Below are 27,961 nucleotides of genomic sequence, written 5' to 3' on the forward strand. Positions count from 1 at the left end.
GTATAATGACATTTTTGTCAGTGTTTAGGGTTGACAAAGGGCCGAGCGGAAAGAGCAAATTACCAGTGATGTAGGTAGTACAAAAAGTAACTCTCAAGCAAATGGGATTAGCCATCAGCTTGTTAAATTAATTAACTAATAGAGGAGAGGGCCTTTGGTACATTTTATTTGTGGACAAAGGGTTAAGAGCTATAGAAAAGCCTGGTGAAAGAGGAGTTTCCATGAGTTGACAACAGGAAAAAGGTACAGATGGATTCAGTCTTTATTCAGCAGATTCAGTCAATCAGTCAACAAACCAACCAGCAAGAAACAACAACCATTGATGTCAAACAAAAAGCCTAAACCCTCCTAGGATATTCTTTATCACAAATATATAATGATGATTTCATATCATAAAAGTACATAATTTTGATATGTACTAATCTCTTTAACAGGATGAAGGATTCTCACAGCTGAGGAAGAAAAATGTCACATTTTGATTTAAGTTTTATGGCCGATATCAAAACTGTGATGTCAAACAATATAAAAGTGCAGTGAAGGGTCAATGCTGGAACTGAGTGGCATCTCTAATTGACCATTAACATTTAGTTTGAGGAAGGAGAATTATCTCTAATGGGGCACCACTCCTTCCTATTATAAAGACCTATTCATCGTCGACCTATTCCCATTCATCGTCTGTCTCTCACTCTCTCTCTCTCTCTCTCCCCTATTCTCTCACTCTCTGTCCCTCTCTCTCTCACTTTCTCTTACTCTCTCATTCTCCCATTCTTCGAGTCGTTAACATGCAACAGCAACGTCCACATGCAGCATTCAAACCATACTGAAGACCATAGGCTGATGCGGTTGTGGTTGCAACGCTGCTGGTTGTTTTCCATGATTGGTTAATTTTATCATCACATTATATTGCACAGCATGGCAGTTTATAACTCTTCTAATTCCCGGTTGATATTTTGCCAGTTTCTACTCAATCAAACCAGGAAAACAGCATAACATCCACTGAGTTTTTCAGTATACTGGTGGAAAGAATTAGGCTGGAAAACCATTTTAAACACTCACTGTCTCTCACTTGCTTCCATCCATCCTGCCTTTGTCCTGTCCTCTGTGTGAGTGTGGCCAGTGCGTTGCATTGCTGCGGTCATCAGTTGTCTCAGTACTGAGGTCTTCTCTCCCTCTGGGCCCTGCCTCCATCTTCAAAGCCCCTTATTAAAACCCCAAACGTGGCCTGTGGGAGCCACAAGCTCTCTCGCTCTCTCTCTTGCTCTTTCTCCTCACACACACACAGAGGCGCAACGGTGGAGCTTTCTTCTCTCAGTGTGTTTCACCCAGCCAGGCGTGAACTCTTCAGATATCCCAGCGACAAGAAGCAATTGCTGTAATAAGGCTCCTTATTCCCCTGCTGAACCCCCATCACCATCATTTCCCCTCATTTCTCCGCCTCTCTCTCTCTATATTCAAGCCTCTTCTATATGATCAATGGGCTCACATGTTAGGCGCTCCAAATACATTAATCATCGCTTTCCGTACAGATGGCACATAAGAGATGCTACTGATTACAGAGCATACTTAAGAGGCACATCGTTTTTTTTTGGATAATAATCGCAGTTTATTCCCACGCTTTTATTCATGAAGGCTCCGTGGATGTGGTGCTTGGCCGGCCAAGCGCTAGACAGGGACAGAGATATGTGATGATGCACTGGCTTGCTGCAGTATGGAGAGCACGCTGTCGCTATGTTTAGTGCACTCAGAAGAATGGATTGGGAGAGTATATGACTGATGGCTAGTGTCGGCCTGCAGCGCGGGTGAATCATGAGCGCCGGCGTTTCCTCCCATCTGAATTTCCACGTATTGTTCCACCTCTTGAACCTTTCATGCTGGAGCAGTTATCTCCTTTTTAACCAGGATTGTATTTTCATATGATTTTTATAGGGCGAGGGATGAAGGGTGGATTCATTTTGTTTCAATCGAATGGACTTTATTGACATTTGACACACGTTGCCAAAGCAACTCATAAAACAAGGGGTCTCTAGCTGGATCAGATACCGCTCATCAGTTTATAGCGGCGCGTTGTTTACGACTTGAGACTCTCAAACAGCTCGAGGTCGCAGAGGAGCGCAATCCCTGTACATAACAGAGGGACTCGGCTGCCTGTGCCCTCCCGAATGACTAACAATCAGTAATTCAGTGACAAGGAATCACCGTGAAATGCGGGAGATAATGAATGCAACACAGGCGTCCTACAGTAGAACCTCAGCTATGCAAATGCATCGGGGATATTTATATTTCAATACGTTTTTTCTTACTCAGTTCACGGATATGATTGCCAGACACCACCTCTCACTCTGCATTCTTCCCCTCCAGTTCACAAGCTCGCACCGAAATCACATTATCATGCACTGCAACCTCTTCATTTACCCAGAGACTTGGCTCAGTAGCGCTGGGAGAAGACATTGGATCCTTACGCAGCGCTCTTGAAAACATATCAGCCAGCAGGATAATAAAGGGGATTTTTTTTTCATCTGTTTTCCTCTCATCTTTCTTCCCTTTCCTAACGACAATAAGCAAACCTTCCAGCTCATTTCAAAACCCATTACAATGTAAATATTGCGCATTCATGTCACCCGTAATAGGCACAAATGCTATCTTTCACATTGTTAGCGCTTATGTGTCTGTGTACATGCGCAAGCATTCGTGCAGGAACCTGGGATTTAGTACTTCACTGACCACTCTATCTGCAGCCCTATTGGCTATTAACCTCAGTGCAGCTCAGGTGAACACGGAATGAGTTGAGCGAGTCAGACAGATTTCCCACTGGCCCATAATTCATTGCCTACAGTTGGTCCAAGAGTTTGCTGCAACATAACACATACAGTATGCTCAGAGGACTAAAAGTTTAGCCAGGAAAATTGAATGATACTGAAAAAACAAGTCCGCCATTACCTCTGACAAAACTCCATCCTGCAGCATTTCACATAATAATTCAGCCGATATCCGACTTTCCGATTGTTATGCCACCGGATGTGTGATGAACTGTCTTTTGCCTGCTTTCCAGCAACTTTGCACACACCGTATTTTCCCTCTCACTGTTAAATACGCTGCCCCTTATTAATTATATGGAGCACTTCAAACAAAAATCTTTAACGCTCCCACTCGTTCCCATTCATGACAGCCACGGTCTGCATGCCTTGGAGGTGCAGCCCTCGTGCTGGAGACACAGTTCTTTTTTTTTTTTTGCTGCTAAAAATAGCATTGCACTCCCCCCTTCCCAGTTTTCTGGGGGAGACACACGTCCAAAGACGTAAAAGAGCATAAAGAAGGGAGAGAGGAGTAATGCTCACAGCAGGAAACGCCGCAGGGGACAGCAATTATTTTCGGCAACAATTATGACACAACAGCTCTTGTGTGTTTGGGCCGCCCCCCCTCCCCTCACCGCCCAGTAACATTTGAATCATCCATAAGCGAGTCAGATTCGCTCGCTGCCCATTTCTGTGCCCACACAAGTTTTGGAGAAGTTAGTTATTTGCGAGTCTTTATTTGGAATTGGTGGTAGCGTTTTAAAAATTCTCACAGTGCCTATCAGGGGATTGCTGGTTTTCAGACTGAAGATGAAGATTAATGATAAAAGCCCCCGATAGAGAATCTCATCAAAAGGAGCACAGCTGGGCGAAAGTTTCAAATACGGTTTCTTTGTCCAGGAAATTGACCCTGTGTGTCTGAGAAGGAGAACGTCTGAGGCTTTTGTTGTCACTGACCGTGTTCAATCACAGCTGCTCACTGTACCTCCTGTGGCAAGCTAACCTCCGGACACTGTAGCCCCTTTTGTGTGGTAACCAGAGTCTGTCTTACGTGGCAGTAATCCAAGATCAGAGGGGTTAATAGCATGGACTCTGCCCCCGACCCCAAAAGCCACACTTCCCTTAAGGGCTCCGCATAGCCGCTCGCTCCCTTGGGCCTCAAAGTGAACCCCGGGAAACGCTAATTCCTTCCCCGGCCTCGGTGCAGGTCACTTTGGGTTAATCTCCGTGGCAGGAGCTGTGGATGATGGATGAGTGCCACGGCTCCTGGCCCTCCATCACTGGACGCGTTTCACTGAAATGCAATGCGCGCATTACTTGTGACCGCGGGGTCTTGGTCTTGGACGGAGTGTTAGGAGGTGTGTAGCGGTGGAATTAAGAGTGCTTTGTGTTTATTGTGAAGGCCGAATGATTCCAACAGCAGTAATTTCAATGCCATTGTTATATTATGTGTATTATGCTCATTTTTGTAATAGCAGGGTCATTCCCTTCGAGCGCTGCTGGAGTGCTTTCAAAGGAGCCTAAGCAAACAAAATACTTAATTCGGGATCACTCTGGAACTGTGCACACTCCAGCTATCTGCCCCACTTACCGTTGATTCACGAAAACAAACAATCCATCACTGTCGCTCGTACAGGCACTTCTGCACAGGTAATGCAACGCGTGGTATTTCCCCGAGGCAGCCAGCGGACCCCGACGAACTGTTAAAATCCCCTGTGGGGCTGCCACTTAATCTGCCCCGCCTGCAACTGGGTTTCAAACCCATCTCATCCACAGCGACTGTCCAGCAGCGAGGACTGAGCAAGCGCAGAACAACTGAGAGCTTTTTAACAAACACGTTGATGGCTGATCGAGAGAGCTTCTGTCTGGAAGCTGTCGGGCTGGAGGAGAGCTCCATAGTTTTCTCTCTCTTGTCTCTCTCTCTTTCTCTCTTGTTGCTGTCTAACTCAGAGAAGAGCGTTCATGGTTGTGTGGGTGTGGGAGGACCCGAATCAAAAGGCTGCAATGACTGCAGCTCACCGGAAGTTAGTTAATTGTTTTTGTTCTAGTCAGTGGCACGAGGAGAGACAGGGTGAGGTGAGGTGAGGTGAGGTGAGGGGAGGTGAGGGGAGGTGAGGGGAGGTGAGGGGAGGTGAGGTGAGGTGAGGGAAACCGCTTTGGTTTCTGTGGAAGAGCCATCGGACATCTGACTTTTCTCCACTTAGCCAAAGCATTTCATCAGTACTGCAGAGGACAAATGATGAGAAAAGCCCCATCGCCTCTTTTGTCCTTCCTCTCTCCATTTTGATCTACCAACAAGATGGGAATGATTGCTATCCATTCCAAATTTAGATTTTGGAATATATTATCAAATTAAGCATGCAATAAGCAATATCAGACCTTATAACCAATCCTGAAACTAATGTGTGCTATGTTTGAAAGCAGCACTCACCCCCTCCCATTCCTGACAAAAATACTCGTAATGGCGGAATCGATGAAGTGAGCGAGTAAACTTGCTACCTGCCTCTTCACTTGTCATTGCGAGACATGTAACCTTCAGCGGGAGAAAGATCTGGCAAAGCGAGACTGGTAACCGTGAGACTTCTCAGCAGGTACGGTTATCTTAGCTACTAGCATTTATCCTTCCATTTGTCCTTCGTAGGCCTCCGCAGTGCAGTGGCTTTGCTGTGTGTTATTTACAAATCTGTTGCGGTTTCTGTGGCTTTCTAGGATCAGAAAAATCGCTTAGTGCAGCTTTAAAGTATTCTGAAACTGTGTGTCCGTGCATGCATGTGTGCGCGAATGTGTGTGTGTTTGCATGCGTGTGTGTGTGTGTGTGTGTGTGTGTGTGCGTACATATGGGGCTGAATCATAAACCCGCTGTAAATATCATCCCATGCATGCGTACATCCATCTTTGCGTGGACTTTTGTGTGTGTGTGTGTGTGTGTGTTTTTTTAAGCCAATAGCATGAATTTGACATTCGACATGTACAGTATGAGTGAGCGGAGGATATTTCACACAGAGACAGTGATTTAATAAGATTGACTGGAAATAGAGGGGGGCAGTCCTCCCTCATCACTGCCTGAGTCATGATCGATTGAATCGTTGAGTCTTCCTCAAGAGACCGATGCATAGCAGAGAAACTACGCTATCACCTCCCACTGACTAATTTCCTCTAAACAGCCAATGGGGAAATGAGGTACTACGGACGATCCATCACAACTCAAATTGTGGTGAAAATTTAAATTTAGAGCTCTTTCTCACACTAAAAAAAAACAGCTCAGACATCCATTCTTTATTTGTTTTCTTTCTGATTCTAAATCCACCCGTTGTGAAGTGGAAAGTCAGGGGAAAGAGCAGCAATAGAGGCCAAGACATTGTGACCTTTGCGATCGACTCAAGCCTCACCGGTCAAGAACATGTGATCAATCTTATAGGAAAAACCGTAACCGCTTTAATTAGCCCCGATACCATATGGCTTTTATATCCTCATATACCACCGCTCTGTGAGTCCTGCCTCCCACCCGTAAATGTAATAGGGCCACAATCAATGTTTACAGATTCAGGCCTTAATCCATTTGTGATCAATGGAAGTTTTGCACTAAGCAGCTGGACTTAGCGACAGAAGCCCTGCGCTCAGTAAGGATACACAACATTAATAACTGGAGTTAATGAGTTATTATCTATTGCCCTTATCTGATTGACAAAACCCATGGCATTAGCGGCGTGCCGAACGAGGGGGCTGGCATCAATTAAATCCCCACCTCCCATTGTTCACGTCCAGGCAGCATTAAAGTATGACAAGTGAAACATAATTAGGTATTAAATTGTATTAAATTGACCATTGAGTGAAACAGATTCACAGCGTGTTTCATATATTCCCTGTTAATTCAAGCAAAACAACATTAATCCATCATAAGCATGCCTCGCCACACGCTTCGCCTCGTCTCACCTTGTCCCATGTTAATTCATCCCTCTCTCTCTCTCTCTCTGCCTCCCTTCTCTCCTCCGTCTGCGGCTTTAAGAAGGCAAGACGATCTGAGACAGCGCGGTGCTTGTTCTCGTTCACAGCGGGATCACATGCTGCGCGCACGCACTTCACGGGATGAGACAGTTTGTTGATTTTGAATCGCACCTGCAAATATTGAATACTTTGTAATTTGTGTTTCCCCAAACTTGTGTAATCTCCATAATGAGGAATGGGAGGCAAAACCAAAAAGGCATCAGGGATGAGCCCTCCGCGTTATCCAAACTGTTCTTTTGCTCTTGTTTGAATTACATTGTGAAGTAAGTAATATGTGTGGGCTCATTGGTTTGCGGCGTGCGTACGTAGCGTGTTAAAGCAGTTTTTCAAAGCTCCGGCCTCAAGGACGACTATTAGAGGGCAATCAAGAAGCAGTGTGATGCAACGATGCGGTCTCTGCCCTCAGGGGCTCGCATTGTTGGATATGGAGATGAGAGTGGGAGGGATATCACAGGCACTTTAATTGATTTCAGTAGAAGAACAGGCCACACGGATCCTGTGCACTTATAGTATCCATGACAATAGTTGTTAGAGATTTCCTTAGTCTTATTTACAAGTATATCAACAATTTGTGGTGGGAACGTTTCACTGGATGATTAAAGAACGACAGTACCAACAGGGCAACCTTGATATAAATAACTCACAGGGAAGTAATTGCAAGAGACTGGACTAGAGGCATGAGAAAAGATGGTGGCTAGAGTGTTGACTTTATTTGGTCCTCCTAGCTCATCCCATAGTGCATTGCACACCCAGTATTTGCTCTGCCTCTTCTTCTTGGTTTGAATTTGCAGTAGTGGATGTTGATGTGGACGTTTTACAATGCGGAACAGGTGTAAAGCAGCGATGTTACATCCATTACAAGCCAGGTGCAATTTTTACAAATCTCACTTTTATCTAATGTGTTCTGGTCTGCATTCAGTGTGCATCAATCTCCTGTTTTTCGCCTGTTAATAAAACACAAATCTGGCAGTCTGACAGCGTCACCGGAGTAGTCACTTGGCTACTGACACGTCCCACCTGTGTGGCGGTCTCCGTATGGCTGACGCAGCGGCTGTTGTGACTGTCACATTTTCCCTGTGTGCCGCGTGTGGCCTCGGGCGAAGACTAACATCCTAGTCCTGGCTGTGATGTGCTTAAGCTTTTGCTTTTCAGCAACCTCCGGCTCAAAGCTTGGAGGAAATGAGTACAGTCTTGATGGAATGAATGGATGGATGGATGGATGGATGGATGGATGGATGGATGGATGGATGGGTGGATGGATGGGTGGATGAAGGTCTGTTGTGACAGTGGATCCTCTTGAAGGGCTTGAGTTGCAAGCAGTTGCGTCAGAGATTGCATTTACTACTGTGTTTCTGCAGCTGAAGGTTGACCTCTCTCTCTTCCATTTTCTTTCTTCCCCCTATCTCTTCTTCACACATTCCTCTCTCTCTCTGTGTCTTCTTCTTTCTCTCTTTGTCATTCTCTGGCTCAACACGCATACAAAGACACACACACATACAAGTGCTAAACAGTCTGGCATGAAGTAGTTCTTCTGACCGTATTACTTGTCACCTGACAGAGGTTCAAACCCAGCTTGTTGATGAAATCCTTGCTGCAGTGGAAGGGCTTTGTGGTGAAACCCCGGGGAGTGAGAATGAAAAGAACAGCTATAGCGATAAAAGATAGCGGGAGATTGTGGAGTAGGAGTATCAGTTGAAAATGGGCTGCATGTTAGACTTCTCTCTGTCTGTGTCTTTCTTTCAGTCTTTCCCTCTGTCTCACACTCTCATATTCTCCTAAAGAAAACAGGAGACGGCCGCCTCAAATCCGGTTTCAGAGTCCATATCCGTGTTTTCCGTCTCTCCCCTCATCCCATTACTGCTACTTGTCTTGGATCTGGGGGGAAACTAAATCAGCCCGCTCACTCCATTGAATTATTGCTGGAATCATGTGGTTTGAGTGAGTGACTGGGGAGGCAGACGAGAGCCGGTCCGTCCCCGTCGGAGAGATTCTGGCTGCACGAGTGTACATATCGGATCTGCTGTAACTAAATTACTGTTTTCACTCGGAATCTGTAAGAGTCCTTGTGCCGTGTAGGTGGGCGAGTGCTGGGATCAGTCGTTCAGTAGCTGGGGACTCCCAAGTGACGAGCGCAATGAATAATTTCTTAAGTTGATTTTACCGTCATCTGCCAAAGGGTCCTTACCTGCTGCAATTAACACTCAGGAGACAACACTAGAAACAACAGCATAACCTTAGCCATAGAAACTGAAATATGTAAGATATTCTGGAAAAATGAGATTTTTCTTAAGTAAAAATTTAAATTGGCATCTCGGCTGTCAAAATGCAAAGTGGAAGTTAGCTCAGTGTTGTGTGTCCTTTTTGAATTGGATTCTCTCTAATACCGCAAAGGTCATTCATGGACAGCCCTTGGTCAGTTATTGATTGGCATTCTTCTGATTAGCCTGGGTACTTGCTGTTGGCATTGGAGAACACTTTGGGCAATAGTTTGCACTTTTGGCGGGCGTCCGGTGGGCTGGATTCTGCCAGACAAGAGCAATCAATGCAAAGAATTCATCTCAAATAGTATGTGGGCAGGGACAGGTCTAATTCTTATAATATTGCACATTCTGCACATCCTGTTGTATAAACAGTATATATATATACACTGTATACTGTAAATTCACATACCTTTTATTCATATGCTCATATTTTCTTATTTGTTACATATTGCATATATCTTGATATTTTACTGTTTCATTTACTTTCAAATATTTGTGCAAAGTTTCATGTTTCGTATAATTTCAAATTTTTCATTCACTTTTCATTGTCCTGCTGCGTTTGACAGCTATTATTTTGCACAACCTGCATGCATACTGTAATTATTTTATTTTTCTTCAATATGCTTTTGTGTTACAATTGTCACTTGCATGTTTAACACCCCCAAATTGTTCGATTCTTGTTTATATCCTAGTATTTGTTGCCGCAATTACCTGATTTCCCTATGGGGATCATTAAAGTTTAATCTAATGTAATGTAATGCAATGTCATCACGTACTGTTTAAATTTTTTTGAGTGTCAGAATATTTCCAAAGTCATGTTCAGGTGACACTTTACATTCAGTCATAACCCCCTCAACTGGCAGGGAAAGCATCCACAATTAAGTTATCAACCAAGGATGTCGCATAATCAATAGCAAAATGGCAAACGGTTTACGCAGCAATAGCAACACATACTGTACAGCCACATCATTGATATTAGTGGGAGCTGGCAGCTGTTAGCGGCACGCTGCTCAACGAGGTTATCAATACGGCTCCGTGGAGTGACTATATCTGGTGTTTGGCTCCTCCAGTGTTGGCTGGTAAATAGTTTTTGTGTGATGCGTTTAGAGTGCGCCCAGGGCACGGTCAATAGCACTCCTTTCATTTCACTGCCTCCAAAACAGGCCAGTAAAACACTGGGACGGCCACTTACGCTAATTACATTTTACTGTCAGATGTGTCCGTGTCTACCTCCACTCCCCAGAGCGACAAGCAACCTTCCTCCATCCAAAGCAACGAGGGGAACCCTCGTTGCTTGCACCCTCCTTCCCACAATGTGGGAAGGAGGGTGATAATCAGAAGGTCAGTGGTTCGATTCCCGGCTCCTCCAGTCCGCATGTTGAAGTGTCCTTGGGCAAGATACTGAACCCCAAATTGCTCCCAATGGTTGGGCCAGCACCCATCGGTTTATGAATGTGTGTGTGAATGGGTGAATGTAGGCATTGTTGAAAAGTGCTTTGAGTGGTTGTTAGACTACAAAAGCGCTATATAAATGCAGACCATTTACCATGTGCTCCTTATTGTGAGGGAATGGCAATAAAGAATTTTTATTATTTATTATTATTTTATAATTTTTCCCTGGGCCAAAGCTTCCCTTCTCACACGCCTAGCTTTATCAGCGCAGAGCTGATACAGCCCAGATTAACATCACAGCAAATCATTTAACACACTGATTGACTTTGTAGCTCTAATGTTCTGGGTGACTTCGGAGAAAAAGGCGAGTGAGAGACAAGGATCTGCGCCGGACTGTCGCTATCACTTCCATCTCCAAAAAGTCATTACGGTCAGCGGCACTCTCTCTTTGGGCTGTTGTGGTCCGCAGAGAGGCTGCTGGGACCCGGAGGAGAATTAGATTAGAGAGGAGAGGATTTCAATTGTCTTCTCTCGGGGTGAGGTGTGTGTGTGTGTGTGTGGACGACGGCGGCAGCCCGGGGGTGCTGCAGTGTTTTCAAAACCGCTTCCGTGAAGGGATCGTGCGGCCGGACCGGACCCGCTTGTGCTCCGGCTGACATGAGCTGCCTCCTGAAGAGTCGATACAGTGTCAGTGAATGACAAGGTCCTGCTGTCATGAACTTCTGCTCGCTTCAGCATTGCGAGACATTTGATGCGCTCATTGATTCCTAAAGCAAATGATAGGTTGCCTTTGACGTGTGGTATTTTTTTCCCCCTTCATGCTTGCAAATAATAACAGTGTGACAATGCCAACTTTCCCCTCTCATTTTCTACTGAACTCCTTGGTGGTTGCAAAGATAGCGAAGGATGGGGACTTAAGATCGTGTTGCTACGGCAACCAGGAGCAGTTCTGAGGCTTCCTCTAACAAGTTGCCTGGGAATGCAGTCTTGGCTGTTACATAAGATGTGACTTACTCTCTCTCTCTCTCTCTCTCTCTCTCTCTCTCTCTCTCTCTCTCTCTCACACACACACACACACACACTCACAGGGCTTTTCCTGTGGCAGAATTTCACATTCAGCATGATTTATTCATAGCTGGATAGCTGCGCAGGATTTATGTTTCCACCATGTAAATGCAAGCCCATACAATCTACCACAGTTTATGCGGGGGCATTGTTGGACTCCCCCAGTCAATTTCTATTGCCATTGTAAATGAAAAGGGGAATTTGAAAAGATTTGGATTGAAGAAGATGATTGCATGAAAAATCAAGATGACAAAGCAGATAGTATATTTGTCGCCGCTGCCAATGTTGTGATGTAGTGTGGGATGAAAATGACAACAGCTGAACATGAGACGTGCTGCACATTTTCAACATATGTCTCTACAATTCACATGACACCACCATCTTTTGTGTTCAGCTCCACAATACAAAAGATGAATCGGAAACTTTGAGCAGCACAAAAGGCTTAGGCATTGTCATTCTAAGAGGAACAAGGAACGCTGATCCCGACACTTTGTTAAATTTCTTTCTGTCACCTATCGTTCCGTCCCCACTTTGACTGGCAGAGGCAGAGGAGTCGAGGAAGAGCGCTGAGCGCAGCACAGATAACACACTTCATCATTAGCCGGCTCACGATAAGTATTCAGACGTTCAGCGGCCTCTCCTTATCTGGCCGGCGTAATCTCTCTTCAGCTAAATACTGTGGCTGCCTTTGGCTCACCACTCCATAGGCAAAATGGACAGCCTGCCTATATAGCCTAAGCATTTTTGAAGGGATTAGTGCTTAGGGTGATAGGCTTGTGCACAGAGCTATTTTGGGGATTGCAGAAATATGTTATCTCCTGTTATTGGCTATAGGATAACACCTACTGTAGCACAGTGATGTTCACTCTATTCCAATATCATGTTCTTCTTTGCCTATCATCTCCCCCGACTCTCCCAGAACATACACACACACAAGTCTTCTCCCCCTCGTTGCTGTTGTTTAGACAAGCCCAATAGACAATACCCATTTACCTCCGCTTGCTTCTCCTTGGTCTAATCTAGCCCCCAGTGGTAGCAGGCAGACCTCTCCTGCTGGGAGAGAGAAAGGGGGAGGAGGGTGGTGGGGGTTCTCTGTCTTCTTTCACATCCAGCAAGCACTGGCAGGTGTGCATATGCGTAGCATCACACAGCTCAGCGCAGCAGGAACCGCTAGAGGCTACAGTGTAGTCGGTCAAACACATGTGCGATGTACACATACACGTAGATACACACACACATCTGGAACAGCAGGAACGCTTGACTCTGTTGATGCTATGGAAAGAGGTTGAGTCAAGGATTTCCATAACAACACTAACATTAACTACACAGTCATGGGCAGAGAGCAATTTATGATGCTGACTGAGTTTAATAGATAAAGCACAGCGATTGCTTTTATAGTATAATATGTCATTGTCTTCACACTGTCATCATCATGGACTGCAAATCAATATGCCGCTTGGTAGGCTATTTCATGAGACCAAGCGCGTGGACCGCTAGTCTTTTGTAATAGTATAAGTCATGGTTGTGGTATAGATTCATGTGACACTTGCCCACTCTATATCATTCCTCTCCCCCAGAGAGAATTCCCACTTTGATTTAATGCCTTTCTGCAGTTCTGAGACCAGCTCTGTCCCCTTTGTGTGTGTGCGTGTGTGTGCGTGTGTGTGCAAGTGTACATGTGCACACGTGATGCATGCAGCGCTGACTCAGCACACGGTGAAGAAACAGACTAATTTTCCCAGAGCGCTTGCCTCTTGATTCTCATCTCATCTCTTGGCATCAGGCATCAGTCATAGCGGTGAATGTGAAAGGAACATTTTGGGCGTCACGCGACGCCGGAGATGGGTGGTCAGTGACGAAATCCATCAGTGACAAGAGATTGGCTGTCTGCAGCTGTGGCCGTTTGGAACAGCTCAGTTAGAGGATTGCGTTTGCCACTGCAATGCTGTGGGTTCAGTTTCAGCTCACACTGTACACGTAAAATATATGCATGGATCGTCCTGTGCTTTCTTTTGGATGGTCGAGTGAGCAAGATACCTGCCAAAAACCATAAGCCAAGGCCTTATTTTGATCGAAGCTGCAAGGGTGGACATTATGAAGCTTGTGAAGCAGACAGACTCCCTAGTTTGCCTCTTTGCCCATTGGCTCCTTCTCAAATCTAATAGCTCAGGCCATCGCTGATTTGCCCCGAGGGTTGAGGACACAATTCCCCTTCCTTTGATTTTCTAAAGAAAGGCCAGAATTCTGGGGAGACTGCATTTAACCTTTGGGAGATGGATAAGCAAGCCGCTGTATCGATTTGTTTTGCTCAGAAAATAAGGGGTGTGCCTTTACTCAGTTGGATGGGATGCTGCTGGAACAGCTAAACAAGGCTGTTTCTGTTGGCAACATGTTATAAACCATTTCTGTTTACTGCCCCTAAAATGATGCAGAACCTGGCTAGCATTCTGTGCAGCAATGTATCTTTGACAGTCTTTGACATACAGTATGTGTCAGTTTGTTATACACACCCATTGGAATCTGCTGAATTGTGCAATTTTCCAATGAATTTGAAAACTTATATTTATTGATATGAATTTGGCAGCTGTTTTGAAGCTGTTTGGGGCTGTAGATGCCAGATCATTCAGAAAGGAAAGATTTCTGATACAAAACACAGCATCAGTGTAATTCTCTTAAGTGTTGCCTCTACATCGGGACCTTTATCCTGATCCTCTCTTAAATAGTGGTGCGGCTAGCCATGATGCTAACCACTGCCAACTCTGAAGGTCATGCGCCTTTGATCTCTCAGTCTAGTCCTGCGCTTTATTATCTTTTAACTTTGTTTTCAACTCCAGTTAGGGTCTGAGCCAGTGGAAGAGTGGGAGCTGTCAGTGATACTCAGCGCAGATATAATGCTATTTAAATGCTAATGTGTTAAGAGGAGCAAAACGACCTTTATTCACACTCGGCACACAGGCGGAGCAGGAGCACGGAACAGGCGCTTAATAAATGAGCCTCTTCCTCTGACTCCCTTTCCCTTCCCTCCCCACCACATGTCAGATATAAGGTATGTTTATCACTGGTCAGGCTCCAAGGGCTTTGGCAATATTATAGCGCTATGGTATGGGTTCAGGTGTTAAGCCAGACATGATTGGTTGATGGCAGAATGGGCCAAGTGTTAAGTCGAATGTGATTGGCTTATTTCTCTGGGAGAGTGGCTGCTTGTCAAAGCAGGGCAGCTCATCGTTGCATTGAAAAAGTCTGTGTGTGTGTGTGTGTGTGTGGTGGCTTACACCAGAACGTTAAAATGACACATCTCTAAGTTAGCAATATCCCCGCCTTTCCACAAAAAAATGATTATGTGATTCATTCTCATCTGCGTCATCAACGCCATCATCATCAGTCAAGAGTGTGATAGACCAGTGTTGTTATGCTGAAATTTAATTTCAGTTCAGTTTCTAAATTCACCCTCCACCCATGCAGTCCATCTAAACCACTGCAGTTGGCACCCTCACCAGGAAGCCAGATAATGTGATGCCAGGTGCTGGTATCAGTGCAAAAACAACAAGCCCTCTCCCTGTCCAGAGATGTCACAGATACTTGTCTCCCTGTTTTGGAGAGCACTTGCCAGCAGGATGCGTGCTCACGGAGAGCACTGCTGCTGCTTCAGTCCGCCCAGTATAAATATTCAATAAGCCTATGTGTTGGAGGACTCACTTTCCGAATCCTGCATCTGCTCTTTTTCTTTCCCTCGGCCAAACTTAACTTCTCTATTGGCAGGGGAAGTGAAAAGAGAAAGAGAGAGGGAGTCTGTCACCTGCGTGTCTTCTAATCCCGGGAAATGCCATAACTCTGCCCGGTGGATAATTTATTCAGTGCAGATTCTTCAAGGAGTAGTCCGTCATCAGAGAAAGGCCACGGAGTACGACAGTGGCATAACTTCAGAGGGAAATGTATCATCACATCACACCACAGTGCACCATCATCTTTGAATTAGACTGACACAAGCCAGGCAAGCTCACCTAATTTAGCCGAGCTGGTGTTTTGTAGTCCGCAGTAACACTTCTGATAGGTATTTTCAGCTTAGTCATGTGCAGGCGTATAAAGAAACAATTCCTCCTGGGGGAAGATTTCATATCTGTGTTTTTTTTCCGTCGCCCACGCCTAGACTACATTACGTTAATTTTACATCAGGCAGACAAGTAGAAGATCTTCATGCAAGGCTGGTAAACAAGGAAAAATGGTTTTCATCTCGACAGATGGGGAGCTACAGCAGCAGAGGAGCAAGGCCAGACCTCAGGGGTTGAGACGGTAGACCTCATTAGAAATAAGTTTGGAAGAAATAATTTTTATCCAATTTGAGACATGAAACGGAGCATCCACCCTCAGTCACAATTCACATAGAGTACAATGTGTTATTTTCATAATCGTGGACTGGTTTCTTGATTCGTGAATATGAGACTTGAGATAAGCAGAGACTCTCTTGACATTGGAAAGGCTGATCTTCTGGATCCAGTGACAGAGCCCAGGCGGCACGCTGTTTTGTTTGTAACTGTTAGTCGACTACTACAATGAGATGAAGCTCATTTGGAAGTAGAAGCACTCAATAAACATTTTGTAAATCCACAAAATCAGTTTTCAATTCATTGCCAATGGACTAGCTCCAGGTTTTGTCTCCTGATGGCACAGATTAGAGGCCCGTTTCTCTGGTTTCTAGCTTTGCTAGAGAGTTATACATCAATAAATCATTATCACATTAATTTTGAGGCATTGGTATAATTACAGTAAACAAATGAGTCCATCCCCAAGAAGATTGGCAGCCTCTACCGGCCTCTAGGCTGCATTTTACACTGTGTGCAACAGGGTCAGATTTCGAGGGAAATCAGCACACAGGGAGATTGCTTTATGGCACAAAACAGGAAGAGGACACTGTTCGTCCACAGCAAACAGAGCTAAAGCTTTCAGAGTTTCTCGCAATGGCAGATGGTGGAACGTGAAAGACAGATGGAAAAATCACTTCAAACATGTTTATCCTCTTCAGTAAAGCCAAAGAGAAAACAAATCCATGGAGAACGAGGAGAGGGGACAAGTAGCAATGTCCTCTTCGCGACAGGAATTAATGGGGTTTATGGGTAATGTGACATTCATTTTGAGAAACACTATCACTAACCCCAGGAAGACTAGTCTATCACTTGTCTCTGACTAATGGGGATCCACAACAAACAATACCACTGGCTTGGGATAGAGGCTACCAATCAACCATGGTCTCATTTGTTTATGGTAATGCCAAGGTATCACAAGTAATCTGACAATGTTGTATTGAAGATTTATTGATGCATTGATATATTGATTTATATTGTTTAAAAATGCTTCATGTAACACCTTTAACTGTCATAGTTTTCAGAGGGAGCATGATGCATGTGAATTCTATTTCAGGGTGAAACAGTGGCTGGGTTAGGTCAACATAGACAAGTGTACATTTATCACAAAACATATGGACTCATTTATCTGCAACTGGTGGTATCACAGCATTAACTCACTCATAGACGTCTTATATCCTGTTTTGCATATTTGTTTATTACTCTCTCTCTCTCTCTCTCTCTCTCTCTCTCTCTCTCTCTCTCTCTCTCTCTCACTCACTCTCTCTCCCCTACTACTACTATGGTAGCTCATAAAAACTCTCCTTCACTTTATGGGGTTACAATGGGAGTGAAGGTGCAGGCGTTTATGAGGCATGTCGTTGGCAGCCAAGAGAGATTTAGGTCTGGTTATCCTTTGTTTGTTTGTCTGTTTCTCATTCTCTTACACTACTGCACAAGACGAGGTGCAAAAAGTATGAAATATGACCCGGACACGCTTTTCTACCACAATATTTGCCCTCTTGTCGCGAACCTGTTGTTCAGTGTTTTGTGTCTTGTGTTGCACTGACTGTGCAATTAATGAGGAAAACTAAATAAAGAGGGTAGTTAATAGGGTTATAATTTTCCACAATACAACATAAACTCACAAAGACTTACAATTAACAAGATTTTTCACCTCCTTGTAACATTTTGGAGTTATTTGGTGAAACTCATAAACCTCATAAACTAAACAGTGTTGATGTGATTGCATTCGGGATCCATTCCACACTTTCACCATCTCCAAGATAAAGTCACAATAGGACAGAGGATCGAGTTTATCATTCAACATAGCACTCCTACTGTAACATGTGGAATATTAACGTTACCCCCATCGTCCTGACGTGATTCAAGGGGAGGACATTTGCAATTACAGTGGGAGCAGTGGGTGGCGTGGCAGCAAGACAAAGCAAAGCTATCCTCTGATTAAGTTAAATACATTGGAATAGAGGGCCGGGACGTCTGCCCTTGGTGACCGATCACCCGGGATTGGGTTTTAATCTAAGACTACGTGGCCAAGAGAGAGAAAGAGGGAGGGAGGGAGGGAGGGAGAGAGGGCGCATTCGATCCACGCCTCCCAAGGACGCCTCTCCAGCCGTACGCCTCAAAGCGTTCTCCTCAGGGCTTTGACGGATGACACCAGCGCCACGGAGTGATAGGCTATTATTTCACTTTGCATTGGATAAATGGCAATGCGGCCCCCATACCTGTCGCCTCCCCTTCTCTCTCTTTCTTTCATTCTCTCCTTCGCCCTGTCTCCCGAGCAGTACGGCATCGCAGACTTAGATAGAGGAGGGGAAAAATAAGAGGGCTGAGATTTTGTGTGTGCTATTTGCTGATTTCACTTTCTCATTTCTGTTATGCTACTTTTTGACTTTTTTTTATGTTCTCTGTGGTTGGAAAAGGTGTAGAGAATGAGAATGTGGTGGATAATGACCAAACTGTTTGGGGACATGTCATTTGGTACTAGGCTTTTTTCCCCTGATCATTAAGCGTGAAATGCATTTCTTTCTCTGGGCAAATGCTTTTTTTACCCTGGATGCGATCTAATATCTCTCTCTCTCTCTCTCTCTCTCTCTCTCTCTCTCTCTCTCTCTCTCCCCCTCTCTTTCTCTCTCTCTCCCTCTCTCCTCATCTGCAGACCAGCAGTATTCATGGTCGCCCTCGCAGTACTTCGATGAGGACAGCTACTCCCCTCCACCCAGGAACATGAAGGGTCTCTCTGGTGGCCGCCCCACCCAGCTCCAGCTCACCTCCCCCACCTCAGGCCACACCTGCGGCCTGGTCGACTGCGACCACCCCCTGGACCACCACCTACACCATGGCGACTCACGGCCCCCCTCCTACCTCCTCAGCCCCACCGAGAGCTGCCCGCTCGACGGTCACCACCGCTGTTCCCCGAGGAGCTCCATCCACTCGGAGTGCATGGTGATGCCCGTGTCCATGTCCGCCACCGACCACTCCGTCTCCAGCAGCACTTTTCCCCGCATGCACTACGGCAGCGGCTCGCGGGACAGCGGCGGCACCACCTCCGGCGGCAGGGATTCCCGAGACGACGGCGGCTCGTCCTCGCACGGCGGCAGCGGCAAGATGAACCGGATCCCGGCCAATCTCCTGGACCAGTTCGAGAAGCAGATGCCACTGCATCGCGACGGCTTCCACACGCTGCAGTACCAACGCACCTCCACCACCACCACGACTACGGAGCAGCGCAACGAAAGCCCCGGGCGAATACGCCACTTGGTCCACTCGGTGCAGAAGCTCTTCACCAAGTCCCACTCTCTAGAAGGATCCTCCAAGATGAACGGCACCAAAGGCGATTCGCACCGGGACAGCTCACACCATCACCATCACCACCACCACGGCCACCACAAACACAGCAAACGCAGCAAGAGCAAAGAACGCAAAAACGACAGCAGTGGCAAACAGCGCTCGGGAGGCTGGTGGAGCTCGGACGACAACCTGGACAGCGACAGCACGTACCGGACGCCGAGCGTCATGTCGCGACACCCCGTGGATCACATCAGCCACTGCTACCCCGACTCGGTGCACAGCCACCTGCCGGGGGACCTGTCGCTCAAGACCTCCAAGAGTAACAACGACGTCAAGTGCTCGGCCTGCGAGAGCATAAGCATGGCGCCAGAGGGCAAGTTCATGAAGAGGAGCTCCTGGTCCACGCTAACGGTCAGCCAAGCCAAGGAGGCCTACAGGAAGTCTTCGCTCAACCTGGAGAAACCCATGACGCCCACTGACCTCAAGCCCAACCTCAGGCCCTGCCACTATCTACAGGTGAGTTGAGAGCTGGATGTGCTCGAGCAGTGGTCTTCAAACTTGCTATTGAGAGCCAAGTGCCAAGTATGCAGGTTTTCTTTCCAACTGATTAGCAGGTGAGCTAATCAGCTGCTGTAGTTTTTGGTTGGAATGAAAACCCGCATGCACACCTCTCAATGGCTCATGGAGCTGGAGCTTACCACCTTAGAGAATTGCACAAGTTAACAAACTTATTTTGTTTGATGCATGGATCTACAGATGGATTGATGATGACTATTTGGAGGGATGGACAGATGGTGCTTTGGAGAGAGAAAGATCTGACTGGTAGTGTTTAGCAAGTGAAGCCATGAAAGAAAACATTCAGGGGCGAATTCACAAAGAATGGATTGCAGCCGCTAATAGCACCATGAACTGCGTATCATTTGCAACCGCTATTTGCTCCGTCTCAAAAGATATTGCGCTAATGATATGCCAGCGCAAACACGGCCATAACATGTTGCAACTGAGTGCAATTTGCCCCTGTTTTGCGTCTGATTGCAATTATCAATGTGGCAAAATATAAATGTTGCCTTTGTGCCAAGAACACAGTAGGCAGGACAATGGCAGAGTGAAAGAGAAAGATTTTTAGACCGCGAGCTGCAAGTCCTGACTGACGAGGTGCAGAGGCATTCCTCAAAACTTCAGGCAAGAAATTTAACCGGGACAGTGAGAAACCATATTTGGGATTTAATATCCTAGTCTGGAGGGAATTGACACAGGCAAGTTTGTCATTGCATCTCACTGCATCCCAAAATAAATGAGTTTGAGCGGAGCTGTCCATGGCGTTGAATCTTTAGGCCAAAATAAGGCCCACTGTGCTGACTAGTGAGATAAGTGAAAATATTTTCAGAGTGAGAAATTGAGTATTGATTGTTTGGTTGTACTGATTTATTTGCTTTTGTTTGTGAAGCAATCTTTGTTAAAGTTCTATAGTAATAATAATAATAATGTCAAAATATTATTTACAGACTGTATTTACAGACAATTTTATTTTTAGGTCACACAAAGGTGGAATTGTTGCAGAGACATTTGCAAGGTCATTTCAATTTGATTCTCAGTTAAATCAACAAGTGATATTCTCCTTCAAAATATCTGCTCACGAGCACGCCTGGCATTACGATGCCTTCGCCTGCCTACGATCACTGCTGCCATGATCACTGGAAAGTCTGGGTGTGACACCCCTTATAAATGCTTCAATTACCACCAACTCTCTGAAGACGCTAATAATTTCACTGTAACTGCGTGTGGCAATTAGCGCCGATCTTTGTGAATTGGACTGTTTTTGCAATGAGGCTCATTTACATAGAAAAGGGCAAATTTTGCACCAAATGTATGAATATTACCTAATTTGAATACGTGCAAATAGCACAGAGCACTGAGACGCTATTTGCGTGGCAGCGCAGTTAGCGGTCCATTTCACCCTTTGCGAGTGCATTGTGAATTTTGTTTTATTTGCACAGGTTTAGCGTCAGCAAAAGCCGCGCAATACTTTTGTGAATTCGCCCATCAGTGTTATCTCTCAGTCGCTGGAGACACTGACTGACCATACACCTCAATGTAAAATTCATAACCCTCAGGCAAAGCAGCTCATTGAGAAGCATCAATCCCAATCCTTAAGCCTGCATTGTACAATACATCTCTCTATAGGCATTGCCGCTCAATAGACAAGGAAGGAAAGTTGCTCATCTCAGCTGGACTTCTGATTGATCTAAAAGACAGTGTCTTGTTTGTGCCTGGCCTGGATTTTTACAGTGTGAAGCTGTCACATAGCCCAGCATGGGGCTGGTAGTGGAAGGAACCTGCACAGCACAAACAATCAATTAGCTCCCTCAATGACCTGCACTGGGGGGGAAGAGTCGGGCAAGGGGAAGAAAAGACCGGAGATCAATGCTGATTCTTACCTTGTTGTCAGGCTGTGTCTCTCATATGTGTCATCTTAGAAAAAGGCAGCACTTAGCTCAGGCCCATGATTGGCTCTGTGGGAGACCCCGTAGCACCGCAGGGATGAATTCAGAGTGAATCAGCATTTTACAGACATAGAGAACGTCTCAGGGGTTTTGTATGCACACTGAAGGGTATATGATAATAAGAAAAAAGCATTCTTGTCTCCCAAATTGCAAATCCGACCGGGGAAAAATGGATCGCGTAACAATACCGCTCGATATACAACAATGTGATATTTGATAGCATCGCGTAAGTACCGCCAGCAGCCAAAATAAAGTGAGCACTTCAGCACGTAGGGAAAGAGGCCGCGGAGACTCGGTGCTCTAAGCAGAGTGTGTTGTATGGATTAGAGGCTCTTGTAAACGGAAAGCCGATACATTATTCAAACCAGCCAATGGAGTCAAAAGAAACTACTCTATCTAAGCGGGCGTCAACAGAAAATTTAAGTGAAGTTCTGAGGGTTTAGAAGTCTAATTTTAAGTAGCATATTTTTAAGCATAAGTGATGATAATTTTGAACTAGACAGACAGCACAGGCTCCACTCATCCTGTGTTTTTTTTTACAATCCCGCTAAGTGCACTAATGTCTCAAGGAGACGGTGGCGGACTTTAGCGCTCGCCTCCCTCCCTCCGTTTGGTCATTCAGCTGAGGTAGCGTCCGAGTCGCGGCACCATAAACACTTCTAAAAATACCCTCCCGTCCTGCTTCCTGCCGCAGGGCTATATTTAGCCCTGCCTTATCAATCCAATCCGCGCAGGATGACGCATCGTTCCTCCCCGGGGGGAATCGATGCCCTCTCCGAGAGATAGAAAATACATCGAGGGAGAGAGAGAGAGAGGAAGGGAGAAAGTTGGAGATACCGCCAAGGTCTGCGCCTCGGTGGATTTCACACGGACGCTCCGGGAGGCAGAGGGGAGGAAGCGGTGAAAGAGATGGCTGTTTTCGCTCCCCGCGGCTACTACTACTGCTCATCAACAGGAGCAGTCAGGCAGACAGACGGAGCCAATAGACAGGAGTGATGCTCCACACACCGAGGGGTCACATTGAGAAGTTTTCACCTCCTGTTGCTCCTGGATTGGCATCACCTATGACTGGCTGCACTGTAACAATCTAAAATGTGTCCAGGGAGTGTGTGTGTATGTCTGACCATATGTGTGTGTGTGTGAGAGTCTTAAATTTGGTGTGTGGGGGGTGTTTCTCTGTTTTTCGCACACCAGATGGTTTGATGATGGGCAAGTCACCTTGTTTGTGTCCTTGGTTGACGACAGAGGGAATGCAAAACTTTTGAAATGTTGCAAAATTATGAGACAGCAAACACTTCAGGACGGTGTGAAACTTCACTGATTGAAGCGTCTTTGTGTGAATCTTTAAAGGAGCCCAAAATTTATTTTTGGGCATTCATTTTACAGTCACACTAGAGAGAGACAGGAATGAATTAGGGAAAGGGGATCACATGTGCCAAAGATCCTAGGCCAGATTTGAACCCAGGAGCCAACTGAGCCACCAGGACGCCCATGTGTGTATATGTACCTAGGTGTGTGTGTGAATGCTCAAGTGCGTGCGGGTGGGCGAGTGTACATATAAGACATCAATTAGCCGGGCCTTGGGGAAGACAGAGATGAAGTAACATTGGCTGCTCTTTCTCTGAAATGACAAATGTTGGGAAATCAGACCTGGCATCAGCCATCACTCTCTGTCTCCCCGTCTCTGGCTAAGTCATTTCACAAATTAGCCTCAATTAGCCCTTCCCAAAACACACACACACACACACGCAGTTTTCTGGTTCTTGTTATCCCCTTAAGAGTTTGACAGCAAGCTTGATATAAATGAAAAGAGGTGATGGTGGCAAAGCATTAATCTACTGGATGTGACAGCCTCACCTGGACAAGTTTCAGACTGTGCATATGGGTGTGTGTCTCTCTTTCTCTCTCTCTCTCTCGCTCTCTCTCGCTCTCGCTCTCGCTCACACACACACACATTATATTGTTATATTTCAGAATTAGAGATGTAAATAAACCTGGGCTGCCTCCTCCTGCACCCGGCCCGCAACTTCACAGCACAATAACTTTGTTTTACTGACAACTCTCAGCCCTGATTAAGTCGGCCGTTCCGGCGAACGCAAACGCTGTTCTCTCCCCGCAAACAGCCGTACAAAGGGAGGATTAGTCTTTGATAGTTTTGCTGATAGGGCATTGCGGAGGGATTTAATAAGCCAATTAATTGCCATGTTGGCTTGCCAAAGGTGGAGGCTTCAGAGGCAGAAAGGCTGATGATTAAAAGACAAAGGGAAGTGCAGAGCAGCAGAAAGAAACCTGGCACTGTGACTGAAAGCTAACACTGCGCACCACCTATTCACACACACACACACACACACACACACACACAGGGGTTCCCTAATGGACAACCATATAGATACGTATTAGTCACCACTTGATAAGATTTTGTCCCAGGAACCCCTAGTTCCAAGATTCAAGATTCAAAAATGTTATTGCCATGTCAACATAGTTGATAGGAATTTGTCTTGGTTCACTCTCCTACAACAACAATGCAATAGCAGCACATAATATACACACAGTAAAACAGTAAACAGCAATATACAACACACAGAATTTACATTTACGGCACAATACCCAGAAAACAGCACGTTATCCTGCACATAGTAAAGTGCATACCATGTTAAAGTGCTAGGTTAAGTGCATTTAGAGATAATCAGTGCAAGTTCAGATGCCTGATGGCTTTGAGGTAGGTGCTATCCCTGAAGCGAGATGTTCTACACTTAATGCTCCTGTATCTTCTATCTGATGGGAGAAGATTAAAGAGGTAATATGCCGGATGAGAGGGATCTGTGGTGATATTTTTAGCCTTCCTGATTATTCTGGTGGAGTGATGCAAGCAAGGAAAGACTACAACCAATGATTTTAGATGCTCTGCCTATCACTTTCTCAAGCTTAGTCTTGTCCTGAGTGGTTGTGTGGCCATACCAGACAAGAATGGAAAAGGTGAGCACACTCTCAATTGCAGATCTATAGAAGTGAGTCATGGCTTTCTGACTGACCCCGAACTTCTTCAGCTGCCGCAGGAAGTAGAGTCGCTGGTGGGCTTTACTGACTATGAGACTGGTGTTAAGATCCCATGCTAGGGATTCGTGGATAGTGGTCCCAAGGAACTGGAAGGAGGAGACCCTCTCTACAACTTGACCATTGATGGAGAGAGGAAGATGGTGGCCTACTTTCCCTAGGCTAGAAGTTATTTAATAGAGAATTACATGCAGTGCTTGGCTATACTATAGGTGTACAAAATTGAGATAAATTCAAACATTTGGTCACTGTGGAATATATCAGAAATTTTGATGAGATTTTACTCCATCTCATACTGCTGGAGACTCTATAACCCACCCAGGACCCTTCTTTGGAAACCACTGGTCTCACACACAAAAAACTATCTACACATTAACTCTGTAGTCATCTTCTGTGTTTTCCATAATGACTCAATTTGTCAGGCGTTCCGCTGGCATCAGACCTGAAGATGATCTGAGCCAGTGCATTCGAAAAAGGTTAATTGCTAGTAGGCAGTAATTTTAGAACCAGATGAGGTCTAGCATAGATCAGACGAGGAGCAGCTGGAGACCAGGAGAGAGAGTCCTTCTATTCTCACCTCCTTTGTCCTGTTACAGGACGTTAATGATTTTGAACACATCTAATGGTTTATCTTTCATGTCAAATGAATAGATAAGAAATATAATATTAAGAAATCTTAAAAGCCGGAGAACCCACCTGCTCTGCTGAAGTGTCCTTGAGCAACATGCTAAACCCTCAGCAGCTCCAGGGGATCAGTAGTGTCACATTATCATTATTATCGCCCACAATGAATGTATTGATTAAACAGAGGCCGCGTTGCATCGTTGATAATTGCTTTCACTTTTCTCACCACTCAGCATCCATGTAGCATGTGGATTAGTTTCTACTCCTCACTGGAAAGGAAGAGTACTGCAGAGTAAATCAGAACGCTGAGATGTTCTCCACAACAAAACGCTAAAAAAGAAACAGTGTGTAATATTTACTGAACATCTATTTATTTTAGTGATAATTCAATAGCCAGACCCAAAGTTCATTTGGCATGTGATATTTTCAAAAGCAGATAAGACGTTTACCATCCCACAGAGTCTTTTAAAATTGGCTTTTAAAATCTACATCAGTGCAGGTGTATTAATCAACATCAACAGTAAAGATAGGAGCTTATGTGTGCTTCTGTGGTGATGTGATGCAAATATGCCGTCTTTGCAATTGATTAAGACTTTCCATAGTTGTCTTCTTTTTTCTGCTAATGGTTTTGTTTATTCTCCTTGATGTGCGACAGTTTTTGGAAGTCTATACAATAATTTCTTCTCTGCTGTTTTTCCTGCTTTATTGGAGCAGCCAACCACACATCAGAAGTCGACCATGGTGTTTGCAGTGTTGACAGCAGCAAGTCTGACAAACCTTTGTTGTGCCAAAATTAGTATTGCCTAAACAGTGTGCTTCCCTGGCTGTGTGACCTCCTTTTGTCCTCGGTGTGTGTTGATATTTTGCCACTGCACAAGGGAATTGTTGTTGGGAAAGTGTGCTTGATAATTAAATAAAGCAGATAGGCTGATAATTCCCTTGTAGAATCATTTGATGCTTGTGGTTTGAGATAATAAAAATGCAAACATGCATGATCTCTGTTCATTATGTGGCAGTTAGGTTAGTTTTAGTAGTCTACTTTAATTCTTTGTAATCCCCTGAAATGTTGAAAATGTCTTTTTATTGTTAGAAAATGTGCCAAATGTGTTTCCCCGGGTGCTGTCTTCACCCAGTTTCACTCCAGGGAATAAAATACCAAAATCATTTCAGTTTTTGTTGATTGTGATTTTATCGCTTGCTTTTCAAATGGTAAAACAACATTTTACTAGTCACCTCACTAAATGGAGATCACGTTTGTGTTTGAAACTAAACTACAATTGATTCTGCAAGAAAGTTGTCAGGCTATATCTTAGTCTACTTTACTTTACTCATTTACCGAGCACATTTCTCCCACAATAATTTCCTTGTGCAGCGGCAAAACAGCAACACACAGCAGAGGACAAAATGAGGACACACCACCAGGGAGACACATGATTTAGGGAATATAGTTTGGCACAACACAGGTAATGTTGACCTGTCTTGACTCAGACTAGCTTTATCGATCTTGTTGGGATCCAGATCTCCAATTAAATCAATCTTTTCTTCATATCTCCTCTTCAGCGAATTCACTAAAGTCTTAGCAAATCTATTTTTGACGATCTCAGCTGCAGTGCAACCAAAGTGATGTTACTGTCATGCATGTCAGCAATATGGCAGCGCTTTTTGTATCTCCAGGTTTTGTAGATACAATGGATAGAGGTAATGTGTTAGTCCACTGCTGCATGAGGAGACCTGAGCCTCCAATGGAAACCAATTGAGTCATTTTCGTGTGATAACTACAGTCAGATGCATTTTGCATTGCCTACTGAAGTAAGTTGTATACACACATACTGTGTACACACACACATACACAGACATGGATACAAGGGGTTATGGGATCATGGTCTAAAGAATTTTGATTATTTCTCCAGCAATATGCTTTCAAATTATGTGCTAATGAATGAATTGAACTGAACTGAACCTCACTGAACTGTGGCACAGACTGGTTGGATAAATATCTTATCTGCTTCATTGGCCAAATGAAGGTCTGATGCAACACAATTCACCCAGATACTGTTACACTGTCATAGATCATAGATCATCAATCTGTGAAGTGTACTTAGTGTAGTAATTTATCTTTTTGTTCTATCCACTTTCGCTCAATCTGCCTTGTCTACTTCTACTTCAGTTAGAAGACTTCAGATTTCCTACGTTTCCCACAATGCCTTTTGACAACCCCCAGACAACGTGCGTGTAGGCTACTTGTTGCATTCAGCTGTTGGTTTTACATGTATGTAGAGAGAGCAATAATGATAACAGAGCAAGAGAGCAAGACTTTCAGGTCCAGAAAAAAACGAGTCACCCCTTACTCAAAACTCAACATGTCTTGTGGCTGCATTACATTCTGGTCTATTGAGGCTACTGTTGAGGGAGAAACTGGTCTCTCTGCCTCTTCTACGATGGATTTCTCCCTGTATGACTGTTGAATGTCGGTGCAAAATGGCGGCTCTAGAAAGAAGCTCTCACTCTTTGATTCTGAGCGACTGACACCAAAACCTGACGTTTACCGCTGATGTTTTAGATCGATGAAAAATTGTCCGCAATTCAACTCAATTGTAGCTGCACTAGAAACATCT

The 27,961-nt window shown here is 44.9% G+C and overlaps 1 protein-coding gene across 1 annotated transcript in view; it reads left to right on the forward strand.

Annotated features, from left to right (window-relative positions):
- Positions 1 to 18,540: 18,540 nt before the first annotated feature.
- dlgap2a (discs, large (Drosophila) homolog-associated protein 2a) overlaps positions 18,541 to 27,961 on the forward strand; it is a 52,333-nt gene continuing 42,912 nt past the window's right edge. Inside the window, exons 1-2 of the mRNA XM_071538340.1 lie at positions 18,541 to 18,899; positions 18,933 to 19,680. Coding sequence (XP_071394441.1) covers positions 18,601 to 18,899; positions 18,933 to 19,680 — 1,047 coding nt within the window. The 5' untranslated portion in view covers positions 18,541 to 18,600. The remainder of the gene's footprint in view (positions 18,900 to 18,932; positions 19,681 to 27,961) is intronic.

The sequence above is a fragment of the Centroberyx affinis genome, unplaced genomic scaffold (genome assembly GCF_046629955.1).
Source record: "Centroberyx affinis isolate AG114_WGS23_722 - 3 ecotype Tasmania unplaced genomic scaffold, CSIRO-AGI_Caff_v1 ptg003262l_1, whole genome shotgun sequence".
Lineage (NCBI taxonomy): Eukaryota > Metazoa > Chordata > Actinopteri > Beryciformes > Berycidae > Centroberyx > Centroberyx affinis.